At 43.1% G+C, this 14816-nt stretch overlaps 1 protein-coding gene across 2 annotated transcripts in view; it reads left to right on the forward strand.

Annotated features, from left to right (window-relative positions):
- Positions 1-13945: 13945 nt before the first annotated feature.
- Positions 13946-14816, forward strand: part of Itih5 (inter-alpha-trypsin inhibitor heavy chain 5) — an 87765-nt gene continuing 86894 nt past the window's right edge. For both annotated transcript variants that reach the window (XM_026391792.2, XM_026391793.2), the window contains exon 1: positions 13946-14089. In XM_026391792.2, coding sequence (XP_026247577.2) covers positions 14000-14089 — 90 coding nt within the window. In that variant the 5' untranslated portion in view covers positions 13946-13999. The remainder of the gene's footprint in view (positions 14090-14816) is intronic.

Raw genomic sequence — 14816 nt, forward strand, 5'->3', positions numbered from 1 at the left:
TCTTTAATGCGGGCTTGGAATGTTGCACTCAGTTCCAAATGAAATACTATGAAGGATTTTGATAAATTAGAGGTAAACCACTGGAGCCTAGTAGGATAGTTAGAGATTTGAAAACTGTGTCTTATGAAGATATAAAACTAAATACACAGTTCAAGGAAAAAAAAAAAACCCTTTGAAAATGAGAAGCTGGAGTGAACATGACAGCCATCCATGCATGAGGCCAAAGAGTAGGTTATTTAAGGAGTTATTATTCTATAGAGACTCCATGCCAGAATGGAGGAACAAAGTCAGAATCCAGGAAAGGAAATCAAAAGCTGGAAGAAGCCGGGCAGGTGGCCAGTCTATGGGGCCGAAGAATGAGCAGGGCCAACAGCCCACAGAGAAGGCTGAGAGCAGAGGGAGTTCAATGGATGGAACGAGGCCCTCTGGAACGTGTCCCATGAACCCTGAGCACCTGCCGGCACAGTTCTCTGAGGTGTGGTTTGGCTGTGTTCATGGGCCAGGTCATGGTTGTCAGTTGGACCAAACTATGCCGAGTGAGCTTCATTCCTGTATTTCCAGAGGGTGGTACCTGGAATGTTCCAGTTTTCTACAGCTGCATAACTTCGTGTTTCAAAACCACAGTGGAATCTCTCTCCTGAGTCTGTGGGCTAACTGGTTCTTTCTTTTGCTCTGTGTGGTGTGGGCTGGGCCCTCAGTCCATGGGTAACAACATCCAAATTACTCACCAAAACCTGGGGATCGGCCCTGGCTGTGGGCTGGGAGCTCAGTAAGGGCTCTCGCTAGACTGTCCCCACATGATGTGACTCGCATGACAAGCTGGGTCTCAAGATGGGCATTCGAAAGGTACAAACATGGAGGTGGTGGAGCTCCTAAGTCCCGCGCTTAGATTTTACATAGTTACATAGTTCTTTCATGTACTATTGGATAAATCAGTCTCAGGGACACCCCTAACTCCAGGGGAGGGAATATAAATTCCACCTCTAAATAGAAGAGTGATAAGGACTTTGGAAGCATCTTTAAACCATCACAAGGAAAATGGAGGGGTGATATAAGGGATCAAAGTTTTGGAGGTTTTGACTCAAAAATGGAAAGACTGCTTATGGAGGTTATCATGAAGATCAATAGGATAAGGACTGTAAAGATCTTCATCCTAACCAGGATGTAGCCAAGTCCCATTACACAGCAGCTGCTATTAATATCAATGTTATTTTTAATTCTGTGCCTGATATTGAAGTGCCTAAACTAAATGGGCAGCAAGTCCAGATTTGGGGAAGGGCACAGAGGATTCCTGCACTGGGAGAGTAAGCCTTTGGGAGATGAATGCTAAGGGAACGTGAAGATCCCATGTCTCCACAGAAAGCTAAAAAAAAATCCAGCCTCCCATTTCCCACATGTCTTAGAGCATCCTCCTCCTCCCATCTAGCTTCTTCCTTTTCTTATTTAGAGGGAATCCTCTAGAGATTAGTTTTTGAAAGAGTGCAGGCAACATACAAACACAGACATAAAAGAGAAGTATTTCCGATCAGTGGGGTTCTGGCATTGTTCAAGTTAAAGCAAACAAATAAGCAAAAAGTTGGCCTTTTAAAATATCTATTTACGTGTAGGGAACTGGAGAGGTAGCTCAGTGGTGGGGCACTTGCCTAGCATGCATGAGGCCCAGGTTCAATCCCCAGTGCCACCAAACACACACACACACACACACACACACACACACACACACACACTATACACACACCGCTACATGTATGGCCTGACTTCATATAGGATCTCATTTATATAAACAAACTTTCTATAGCTTTACTTTTTCTAAATGGAAACAAGGTTGTCAGTTTGTTCATTGGTACAGGAGGCTCCTACTTCCTGAGTATTCCTATGTATGTGGATGGGGAAAATGATCCTTCAAATTCCAACTGATTGAAGCCACTTTTATCTCTAGGGGAGTACTGTACTTTCTCTTTAGAACATGTGATTGTGTATACGGAATATGCTAGATATTCTTTGTTCCCCATGCATGGATTTCAGTGGCCATCATTTAGTTAAATAACTCTAGACCTCCAGAGCACGGCTCAAAATTTTGGCATCAGAGCACATCAGTAAGGGGAACTACACAAAGCATAAGCCTGGCTTCCAGCTCCTCAGTCCATAAGTCACATGTAATAATAGAGGATCATGATGAGTAACCAAGAACAAAGATTCCTTTCCAGGCTTTCTGTGAAGGTCACTGTGTGTCTGCCCTTGAGTTCACATATAGGCAGAAAGTGTGTGCTGTATCTTCCTTATCATGATGCTTTCCAAAAGTGAATGACTGAACATCAGAATAGGTGATAAAGATGAAAGTACAGCAAAGTCATGGAAATTGATTATGCTAGGAAATTTGAATTACAAAATAGAGAAGAAATAACTGAGTGGGGCGAGGTGCTGTAGAACATTAAAAGTTATGCCTCCTATCCAACTGCACCCTTGAAAGAATGGATGTTTAGTTTAAAAACGTTTCCTATAGTTACAGAAACTTTTAGGGAGAGGTATTTTGGAGAATTAAAGAGGGAACCATATTCCATGGTCAGATCAATGGAGTCAAGAGACAGAACCACACATACAAACATTGGGAAGTGTAGTCAGTCAGTATAGGCTAGGGTATGTTGAGGTAACAAAGCCCAAATCTCAGTGGCTTAAAACAAACCAAAGTTTTTTTTTTTTTTTTACTTCTTGCACATACCATCTCTCCCCTGCCTGCAAGTAGAAAGAACCTGGATCTTGGTGTAGCTGTCCCCAGAGGAAATCCCTACTGATAGGGAGTTGAACATGAAGGAAAGTCAACATGTCCATGAGAACAAGTTCCAGAGTTTGAAAGAATCACAGCCAGGCCCTTGAACAAGCCATCAAGCATGGACTGGCATGTTCGATTTACACAAGCACATGCACAAGGAGGGGAGGGGAGTTGGAGCTGAGGGAGGGTCCTGAATGGTACAGATGGCACCCTTTCTGGCTTGTATCCAACCAGAAACATGGACTCTGCCAGGAGCCCCTTCCTCATACTGGTAGGAACACAAATCTCTGTAGTCAACAGATCAGCCTAGTGGACTTTGAGAAGCACCAAGGGTGTTTTCAGTAGGAAGCAGTTGAGCAGAATCAGGAACAAGGTGTAACAATCAGGGAGAGTTTGGAAGGATAGTGTTAGAGCAGCTGCGTATTGGGGAAAGGTTCCAGTTTTACTCAGTTTCCGTTGTTTTCATTCATAGATCTGCCAGTGGCTTTTGAATGGCATTGATACAGACTCTGGTGGTTGATATTCGCTTGAAATGTTTTCAGAAACATATCTCCACTAGGTGGCGCAAAGCGCTTATCAATTTGGAGCTGATGTAATGGACTTGTGCTAAGGAAGAGAGGAGGAACTTGAAAGTAAAATAGGGTCTCATGCTGGGGCTGATGGACATGCGGTTAGTGAATAAAGGGCCATGTCATACTGGAATAATGGGATAAGGGTTGTACTGCAGTTGCATTAAATAATTGCACACCTAATATCTCTAGGGTCAATTCATAGTCTTTTCCTCTTGCCCCCAAACATTTAACATTTAAATAATCACATATTAAAGCTATTAAAATAGATTCCGACACGTGAAACATATATATATATATATATATATTGAACATATACATATGTGTGTGTGTGTATATATATATATATATATATATATATTTAATATATAAGGGTCAATCACTTACAAAGTATTATTCAAAAACTCTACTTTCAAAAACAGATGTAGATAATTATTTCCAGTAAACTAATCAGCCAATCAATTGATATTCACTGAATATGCAAGGCACATTGTTAGATATATATGGCACACAAGGCAGTCTGCCGATTGGTTAAGAGCACAGTGTTGGGTCCAAAGAGCCTGATTTTCTAACCAATTATTAAATATGACCCACAACATGTTCCTTCACTGTGTCTCAGTTTCCTTATTTGTAAAGTACAGATAAATAATGTCTACTTCACAGGCTATTGTAGAGAGTTCATCTTTGTAAGGCATTTCAAATATTGCCTATTACACAAGGGTAAGTCATCATTATTACTATAGCAAGATTCTTCATTCACAAAGGAGCTCACTGTGAGGCTCAGCTGGGCAAAGATTTCTCAAGTACCTCTTATGTCCTAAGTACTATGAAGGACATTGGGTAGATAAAAGGAACTGGAGATCATTATGTTAAAGAAAAAAGCCAGGCACAGAAAGACAAGGACTACAGATCTCTCATATGTGGAATGAACAAGGTTGTTCTCATGCAAATTGAGAGTAGAATGGTGTTTGCCCAAGGATGGGGAGATTAGGGGTAGGAAAGGTAGACAATGAGTAGAGGTTACAGTTAGACACGATAGGAACAAGAAGTTCCAGGCTGTAGTATGTTGACTATAGAGAATGATAATGTACTGAATATTTCACAAGAGAAAAAGAACGAATTTTGAATGTTTTCAAAATGAAGAAATGATAAATGTTCTGATTTGAGCATCACATAGTGTTTATAGATATGAAAACACCTCATGATGCCCCATATGTATGCTCAGTTTTTGTTGTCAGGTATCAGTCAAAAATAAATAATAAAAAAAGAAACAAAGAGTTACAAGAGTGGGTCAGGTGTGGCTCCTGACTCATGAAATAAAGGAATTTCATAGGAGAGGTGGGATTGACGGGTAACTGAATCATGAAAAAGCCCAGCAGGTGAAGCTAGTATAGTAGTAACTGATAATTTGCCTCAAAGGAAAGGGCAGTGAGGTAGAGCTGGCAAAGATGGGGAGGGTTGATGGTGGACACTGGGGGGAGGCATTCTTATTGGAAGGAACCACAGAACTGGAGACTTCAGAGCATGGCCATCTCTCCTTCCCTAGATACCACACTCCAGTTTTGTTGGAGACAGGTGCCCACTTGCACCTCCAGCCTCAGCCTCCAGAGCTGCTGGGCTTACAGGTGTGGGCCACTGCCCTGAGCCTGTACTAGGAATTTAATTATATAACTTTATTTATACAGGTGACCAAATCACAACTGGCCAGTGCCTGTCACGATCATTCACTAGTGTCGGACACAAGTTGGACTTGTACTGCTTGTAGCCTGGAGCCAGGCTGTGGCTACTCTGCTGGGTGGCTTCTGAGGAAGTTTTTGCTTTCCTCAAAGAATGGACAGATGGACTTGGAGACTCTCCCCATCTCCAACATGGGATATGCCTGAAGCAAGAGTAACTTTTTCTCGAGATCTCCTTCTGTGACAAGCAAGAGAATGAACCAGGAATTAGCACAGAAAGAGAACATGGCCTCCAGAGCTGCTGGGCTGACAGGTGTGTGCTGTGATAGTTGGAGCAAATGTGACTCCATTTTGTTTTATGACTTCATCCTGTAAAACAACTATGCCAAGTAGAAGGGTCATGACTGGGGCAAGATGTTCTTTTCCTTTTGCTATAGAAACCTTTAAGAACACAAAACTACCTAATGGGATATTGTTTCTGTAACTAGGGTAATGAGGCTCTGTTTCTGTAACTGGGGTGACTGGGCTAACTGATTGGTTAGGCTTCCCACCACCTGACTGCACTGTCCTGCTTCTGTAACCTGGCTTGCTTGCATTGGCTAGACCCCCCGAACATCCCTTTTGCAGTTTTCAGGCTTATAAGGAGTGCCCTTGCAATTGTTCGGGGCTGATCAAGGGAAGAGCTTTATGTTCTGGTTAGCCACCACCAGTGTGCTTCAATAAAGACTTGATTCGATTATACGTGAGTGGTCTGGAAGTCAGTTTATGAAACCCTGGGACAAAGCTTTAACTATAATAGTGCCACTGCACAGGGCCTCTACTAGGAATTTAATTATATAACTTTATTTATACAGAATCAACTGGCACAGGAATTATGAGGGACATAGTCATATAAAAAAGATTATGCAATGTCACAACTTTTCTGACATTGCACAAAAGCATGCCAGTATGTACTTGTTGCAAATATATGATTTCCAAATTGCCTTCAGCATCAATTCACCATATTAGTGCTGTTGGAATAGGGAGAAGTTAATTTTGATTGTTTTTCTTACTTGAGGTGGAATTTGTATGATATAAAATTAACCATTTTAAAGTGAATGACTTGGTAACCTTTAGAGTTTCCCAGTATGGTGGGTGCCACTATCACTCATGTTGTAAATGGAGAAGTGGAACACAGAATTCAGAATAAGTCTTGGTGGCTCCCATAGTCCCCAGGTTTATGTCCTGTAGGGTACACAGAGAATAAAGAACAGTGAGGGCCAGGAGGGATAAAGACATAACCCAGCAAATGTGCTGGAATGGTAAATTTTACGTTGATTTGACCATATTTTGTGGGCCAATCTTCAACCATGGAGGATTCTGTGAAGATGTTTCGGGATGAGATTCACATTTAAATCAGTGAACTTTGTATAAAGCAGACTGCCTTCCTCACGGTGGGTGGGCTTTATCCAATCAGTTGAAGATCTGAAAACCATGAAGGACTGACCTTCCCTGAGCAAGAAAGAATTCCCAGCAGAGGACCTTGGGACTTCATCTACAACATCAGCTCTTCTTGCTTCTCTAGCATAGGGCCTTTGGACTCAAAATGACTTCTGTGCATCTCCAGCCTGATGACCAGTATGAACAATTCCTTAAAACAGCATGCGAGTGCACACATACACACACACACACACACACACACACACATACACATGCATACCTCCTGTTGATTATGTTTCTCTGGAGAAACCCCACCCCTGCAGGTACCCTGTAAATGGGGAGCTGATTTTTGTTCTCCCCAGTAGGGGAATCTCCAACTGCCAATCCAGCCTTATCAGACTTTCAGCGGCTCAGAGCACCATCCCCAGCCACTAGGCTCTTGCAATCTACTCCCTCCTTTGGGATCTCTTAGGGTCACATCAAGTGCTGTGACACAGTTCTCTTAGGTGAACATAAAGTAGTCCCATGCCAGCTCCCCAGCCCCAGGATAACCACCCCCATCTGGCAATATTCAGTGCTTGGGACATTCAGCAGTTTTTTCCAAAGGGATTCTTACCTCAGTCCTTCCAGTGTCCACCCTTGAGAAGGAAAGGATGAAGAGACACAGAAGTGGTTTGGGGGCATACCTTCCCATCGCTTGCACAGGGAGTGGGTATGGCACCCTTTGTGACATGGGGTGTGCCACTTTGTCCTTGATATTTGGGATTCACAGAAAGGGGCCGAGTAGAAGATGCATCTCTGTCCTCTCTCCTCAGCTGTGCAAAGGACAGGCTTTGGAGCAGGACACCATGCAAGCATTCAGATGGCACTAGGGCAAATGACTCCCCCTGACGCTGGGACCTCAGAGTACACTACTTTACGTGGCTAAAGGGACTTTGCAGATGTGGTGAAGTCAAGGATCTTGAAATGGGTTATCTGGGTGGCCCAAAGTCATCACAAGGAACCCTAGAAGCAAGAGAGAGGGCAGGAGGGGCACAGAGGAGATGCCAAGGTGGAAGCAGAAGCTAGAGTGACGGGCAAGAGCCAAGAATGCAGGTGGCCTAGAAGCTGGGATAGGCAAAGAAAGGATCCTGCCCCAGAGCCTCTGGAAGGGGCCAACCTCACTGACCCGGGTAGCCTGCAGGCCATCAGAGCTGTGAGGTGAGGAGTCTGTGATGCTCCAAGCTGCCAGCTTTGTGGGTGGTTACATCAGCAACAGGGGGCAAATACAGACGATGTCTTGGGCTTCTAGCACTAATAAAGACATCATTTACATATAACAGAACTATGTCATAGTAATAATATTTCCTGTTGATTATAAAATTATGTTTGCAAGACTTTCTCTTTTTTTCTTCTCTTGTGCTGAGGATTGAACCCAGGACCTCACACATGCAGCCTCAGCCCCTCAAGAATCTTGATATAACAGGGACATACATTGATATTCCTATTTAAAAGGTGGTAAAACCATGGCAAAGTGAAAATTTTTAAAAATATATTCCATTACAAATTTAAATTACAAAATCAGTGGCATTTTCTATGATGTATTTAGTGACTTTTAGGAATCCAGTGACTCTAAAGATTTGAATGAGTTATAACACAGATGAAAAAGTCAATAAAAGAACATCAGTCTTGTGACGAAGTCACAGTTCCAGAGTTATTTTTAGGTTCAGATAATCACAAATTTATTTAATCCTCCTTCCTTTGTTTACAACTGTCACCTGGGAGAAGATGCTGAACTGCTTGGAAGCCATATTTTTATCTGTTCTGTCTGAATTATCTTTAGGAGCGAATAAGACATCTTGTAAAACACTTAGCAGAGTATTGACACGTGATCATATGTAAACAAGTTGTCTTTCCCTCTTGTGCTTCTAAGTTATTATAGAAAGGCTCTTGATTGAAGGGAAGCATGTACTAGTATTCCTATTGAAATGGTAGTAAAATCCTGGCAATGTTTAAGTAAAACAGAGAGACCCTATTACAAGATAATTATATAATTGGTGGCAGAATTGAACAATAACTCTATAGGTTAGGACCTCAAAGATGGACAACCTGCTCTGATAGAGACATTGTGCCTTATTGATAGAGGAAGCCTAGAAGTAATGACTTTATTTTGGATAAGACATAAAAAATAAAACTGATAGTTATGGTAGAGAGGAGGCATAAAATGACCTCCTCCCCCCACACACAATCAGATAAGCACACACATACACAAATATAAACTCATGCAAGCACACGCACAATCAGGTAAATGCATACATACAAATGCAAACACACACATATATATCCAAAGCTGCTGGAGAATATCAGGCATAGCAGGAAAGAACATTCCTCCCCTCCCTGCCCCATTCCCTAATGGCATCACGGAACTTAGAACCAATCCAACAGGTGGGAAGGCAAAGAATCCTAAATTGATAAAGAAAACAATAATTTGGTCTTTAAAAAACTCCACACTAATGGTTTCTCATGAACTGGCAAGAGGAAAGCTTGTTTTCTCCAGGGAATGGGAACCCAGCCTGGAGCTACCCGTGAGACGTAGTAAAAGGAAAGATGCATATTTTGCTCAGCAAGTCTGTACCTGTGTCATTCAAACCTGTGGCAGGTGCCGCATAGAGAAGAGGCTTCTTCTCAGCCAGGAAGTGAGCCCGTCAGCGCTGCCTGAAGGACCGGAGGACGCTGAACTGTCCACCCTGGTTTCAACAAATACCATAAATATGTATCTTGGCATCAGCCACAAAACTAACACCAGTTTGTTTTAGCCAAAACCCTCCCAAAGACACACCTGGGGCTTTCAGTGCAAACTCCCTGGAGATCCCCCAACATCTGTCTTAAATGCATCTGGCAGATCTCCAGTTTGAAAGCACTCTCTGTGGATCAGCTTCAGGTTTTTCTAGCTTCTCAATCCTCATGCCCTGGAGTCAAAGAAAGAACCGGGTGGGGAATCAATGCTGGGCAAGGAGGCAGGTAGAACTGATCCTTTATCTTATTCCACGTGCCAGCAAATGCTGTGCGTGGTTCCAAGTCTTCTCTGAGCCCAGGTTAAAGCCCAGAAAAGTAGGCCATCACACTTGTTGCTCTAGGCATTTTTCCAAACGAAAATGAAAATAATTCTTAACCTTGGACTAAGATTTTTTTTTCAGTATTTAATGAGCATTTCTATAGGGACCAAATATTGCTCAACTGATAAATATTTCTACAGAACTACTTGCCTGGTTTTGAATTACACCTTAATGCAGATGCAGAATAGCAGCGATAGCTATCTACAGTAAAGGCTGAAGAGCGAAGCCCTGGCTTTACTCAATTTTTCTGTTCATCTTTGGGAAATAAAGCAACATTAATGTTAATGGTGACTTTTGATGACCTAAGGCATTTATTAAAAATATATGGGGCTGGGGTAGTGGCTTAGTCTACTGGTACAGTGCTCACCTAGCATGCATGAAGAGCTGGGTTCAATCCTCAGCACTACATAAAAATAAATAAAATAAAGGCATTGTGTCCATCTACAACTAAAAAAAAAGATTAAAAAAATATATTACTATATATTATCAACCTTAAAGTTGATAATGAGAGAGATGTTTTTAGTACATGTGTTTGGAGAAGGTTATAGTAATTTCTGAAAGCAGATGTTTTTGGAGGGAAATCTTTGAAGAGATAGGTAAATAGAGGTAGGTGTGAAGGAAATGGATGGATTAGAACTCACTTCTCCTACCATGCAGAATTCAGTTCTCTGAGGAATACAATACTCTAAGAGAAGATCAAACTTCTGACACAGTATTATATTGAGGGTCTCAAACTCATTTGTCTTCCCACAGTTCTTGGAATTATAACTCCCACAAAGTGAATACATAAATAAAGTGGGCTAATCACTTGCTAACATATTTTTGGCAAGGGAGCTGTCAATATTATGCTCCTCTTTGAAAATACTGCCTTCCGGAGAAGTAAACACTTTGTGCAGGGTCTTGCATGTAGTCAGTGGCTGAACAGTCTGGTGGTGTCGAAATTTCAAGTGAGATGCACAACATAAAAAGCAGACAAGCTAACTGAGTCTTCCTTATTCATTCAACACACATTTCTCTAGCTCAGGTTTCAGGCTAGGTACTGACAAGGGACACCATGAAAAGAAGAGCCTGTCCCCTGCTGGGTCTTGGTTTAGTAGGAGAAACAGACAAGTAAACACAGAGCAGAGAGCTCAGAGTCACAAACAGCACTTTTCATCCCTGTGTGATCTGGGAGACACCCCGGAGGAAGTGACATCTGCAGGGTTGGGTAAAGAGATAGAGATGGACTTCCAGAAAAGAGAAGCATCCAAGCAAGTAGGGGGACCAGAGTGATTAGGAAACCAGAAGTAGATGAGCATGGCTACCTATGAGTGTGTGTGTGTGTGTGTGTGTGTGTGTGTGTGTGTGTTGGAAGATGTCCAAGAGGTGAAGTAGGAGTGGGGAGGTATTTAGCCAACAAGCTCATGAGAGATCTTCTCATGAGACAGGTACCCCATATAGGGTATCTTCCTATATGGATACAGAGAAATCTACTTCGTTCTTTTGTACAGCCTCATAGTAACACATTATATTTAACTAGACCTCTATTAATGAACTTTCAAGTTGTTTCCCATCTCTAGGCATGACAAACAAATTCATATTGTAATGAATAACCTTGTACCTACCTTGGTTATGTGAGCGGGTTTGTTTGTATTATAAATTCTCTGAAGTGGATTTGTAGATGCGTGCATAGATTTGACAGAGATTGTTGCCAGAAGCTTACATTTCTTTGGCTTTACATAATTAGGCATATCACATAAATCTATAGAGCTTTTCACCTGTGGACTGGTGTCAAGGTCAGTCAGAATGAGCCCTGGTTGGGGAACCTTTAGCACGATGTGATTTTAAAAGTACTGATATTCCACTACTCACTGTAGAGCAGTTTTAGTGGGAGCCAGCAGGGGAACAGAAACAGTAATAAATAATGAAATCATCATAAGTTGAAAATTTTAAGTTGAAAAATTTTTAACATGGCTAATGTATTGAATATTACATGAAAAGCTCAGCCTGGCCTACCTTAAACATGCTCAGAACACTGAGATTAGCTACTGTTGGGCAAAATCAACTAACACAAAGCCTATTTTATAATCAAGTGTTGAATATCTCACGTATGCACACATGGATGGGCGTTTTGTATACATGATGAGATCTAAACACACAAAACACAATATCAAAACGGCTGGCAACACAACACATGGTACAGTACCGACTTCTCCCCATTCCCCTCCTTACCATGGTGTGGCTGACTAGGAGTACCCCTTGCCTCTGTGGCTCAGCATCACAGGAGTATCACACCACAAATTATAGCCTAGGAAAAGATCACAACTCAAAGCATGTTTTCTAGAACATGTTTTCTAGAAAGCATGTTTTCTACTGAATATACTGTAAACTGGAAACATTGTAAGTCAAACCATCATAAATCCAGCAACATCTGTAACAGAAAATTCCTAAACTTTCCTAAGTCTTGTAGCTCCCCAGTGGCCAACTGGATGATAGCCCAAGCTGCCCCTTTCCAGCACAGCCAGCCTTTGACCTCCGGTCCCATGCCTCTTGTCTCCTAATTCTGTTCATCAAAAGGTCCTAGGGACTAACTATATATTTAACACAGTGCTGGAAGTAGAGAAAGGTGTTTGTTCTCAAAGAACTTCTGATCCCATTGGAGATACTGGCCTCAAAACAAACACAGCAATGCATTAGTTCCATGGCCCAAAGTAAAATCAGGGTCATCCGGGACAAAGAAAACTCACATTTCTTAATGTTATTGCGACAAAACCCAGTTCTTATAAAACTGGAAAAAAGATCAGATATAAGAGAAAAAATAGTCGAGTATGGTTCCTCCTGGCACTGCAGGGCAGAGGGGTGGGAGGAAAGGGAAGACCAGATGGGGCCCTTGATCTGCTGCAGCACTGAAATAAAAGTAGCTGTCACTGTCCCCTTCAAATAACCTGGCTTTGTCCAACACAACCATCAGTTCACAGATAGTATTTTTCCCTCAGGAGAAGAAATAGGCAAACTGATTTGAGAAGATTTGGGACTATTTTCTTCAGTTAAAAATGAGGACAGGGTGTGCGATTTGTTTGCTACAAGGTCTAAGCAGAAACTGCCACTCCATTAGATACTTTAGTTCTTGTTGGTTATGTGCTTTTTAATTAGTCAGTAGTTAGGTTATGAAATGATTATCTGCTAATGGGAAAGATTTTCCTTGCATTTATTGCACAGAAGCAACAAGTTTGTTTATTTTAACCTCTTTTAATTTCTCTATTGAGCAAGCAGCATTTCAACAAGAGTAAATAAAATGTTTTATGAGATACTGCTCAAATGAGCACACTGGCTGTCATTTTTCATTGTTTTTCAGTAATGTCCATTCATATATATTTTTACCTAATAACAATCATACTATTGATCCAGTTTTGTGATCTGATTTTTTTTCCTTTAGATTATTACATTATGAGCATTTTCCATGTTTCTCTGACTTCCAGATTATAACGGCCACCTAATGACCCACAGGTCTGATGCTCCACTATCTGTGGTAGTCATTTCCCTGTTCTCGGCCAGAGAACCCTATTGTGTACCTCATCTGGTTAGATGGCATTGCCAGAGATGGAAAATGTCTTTGAGAAATGCCCTTTTGAAAATAAACAGGTAGCCCCAGCTACATTATGTATCTACTGGACAAAAAGATGGCCCCAGATTTTAACAGACCAGGTACAATTGTTGGTAGATAATTCTGGTTGGAAATACGACTAAAAGTTTACAAGTAAACATGGCATTCATTTTCATGATTAATAGCAAAAAAATTAAAACTACTCTCACACAGTGCCAATTCTACCTTCCTCCTTTCTATCTCCTTGTGCCAGAACATCATAAAGGGGAAACAATATTACCAGCGTCGCTTAATCTTGACTTCTAAGTATCAGTGCCAGATGCAGAATGTGCTGTTTACTGAACAGAGAGGAGGAAGCTCTGTGGCTAAGGCTAGCAGGTGAGGGAGTGGGTACTATACTGAGTGTTAGGGTGACCTTTCCTTCTGCTTTGGCACACAGAGGCATCTCACACCTTACAGAAAGGGAGGAAAGTGTTAGGGTGGAGTGCTGGAAGGTGAAAACGGAGAAGTTTTTATACCGGAATCTGGTCCTTAAAAGGGCACAAGGTACAGAATGGGAGGGCAAGCAAGGGGAGAGGACCCACTGGACAGCGCACAGGTGGCCCGGGTGGGCGGGCTACTCAGGCAGAGGGTACTCTGCTTGGACCCGGGCTAGGGGAGGCGGGGATAGGAGGTGGTAGCGCACCAGAGGCGGGGCTGGGTGTCCAAAGGGGCTCTCAGGGAGGCAGGACCCGAGTGGGGACGCTCGGGGAGGCGGGGCGCGGGGGACGGGCCAGCGGGGGCGGGGGCGGGGCCCAGGCCAGGGCGCGTCCGCAGCTGCCGGAGTCCCGGGATCTCCCTGCGTGTCCCTCCCGGTCCCAGTGCGGTCCCCGCGCTCTCGCCCCACCATGCTCCTGCTTTGGGGGCTGTGCTTGGGGCTTTCTCTCTGCGCGGGGTCGCAGGAAGAGGCACGGAGCTGGGATGACACTTCGGAGCAAGTAAGCGGGAGAGCTGGAGGGAGGGGTGGGCGGGGGCCGGCGCGGCTGCGGTCCCCTCCCTCAGCCCGCCTGGGCCGCGTGGCTTCTGGACTGGAGTCTTTGGGCAGTTCGGACGCGGGGCAGGGAGGCATCACCTCCCTCTCCTTTCTCAACTTTCTGCCCCAAAGCTTCCCCACCTGTTGGTCACTTGTGGGTCGCTTCTCCATCATCCGCGGTGCCAACCTGACCCTGAGACTCCCGCGGAACTGTGCCTGAGACTCCAAGTTCTTCGGGACCAAGTTAACTTCTTGGCCTCGGGTTATCTGGACATGTTTTGGGCGGTCTTTGTTAATTTCTGAGGCGACAATCATGTCCCCAATACTCACAAGATTTCATCTTTACTAAGACTTTGTGGTTATTGTTGTTGATCCAAGTAGAAGGGACAACCTGGGAAAGTTCCAGACTCCTGGAAGATCAGCACACGACTTTCCCATTCGGGTCTCAGCAATGGGTTAGCAGTTTAAAAATCCCCCGGAACCAAAGCGTCTTAGCTCCCTTAACTGATATTCAGTAAGTTCGCTAGAGCTTGTGTTTTAACTGGCTTAGCCTCACAGGTGAATAAAACCAGGAAATATGAAATCCCAATCTGGTGTCCTGCGACGAGGAAAGCCCTTTGGGCAGTATATAGCGGCTTCACACAAGTGGCACTGTAGAGACCTGTGAGAGAAGTGGCTGTCACAGTTAAAGT

The sequence above is a fragment of the Urocitellus parryii genome, chromosome 9 (genome assembly GCF_045843805.1).
Source record: "Urocitellus parryii isolate mUroPar1 chromosome 9, mUroPar1.hap1, whole genome shotgun sequence".
Classification (NCBI taxonomy): Eukaryota; Metazoa; Chordata; class Mammalia; order Rodentia; family Sciuridae; genus Urocitellus; species Urocitellus parryii.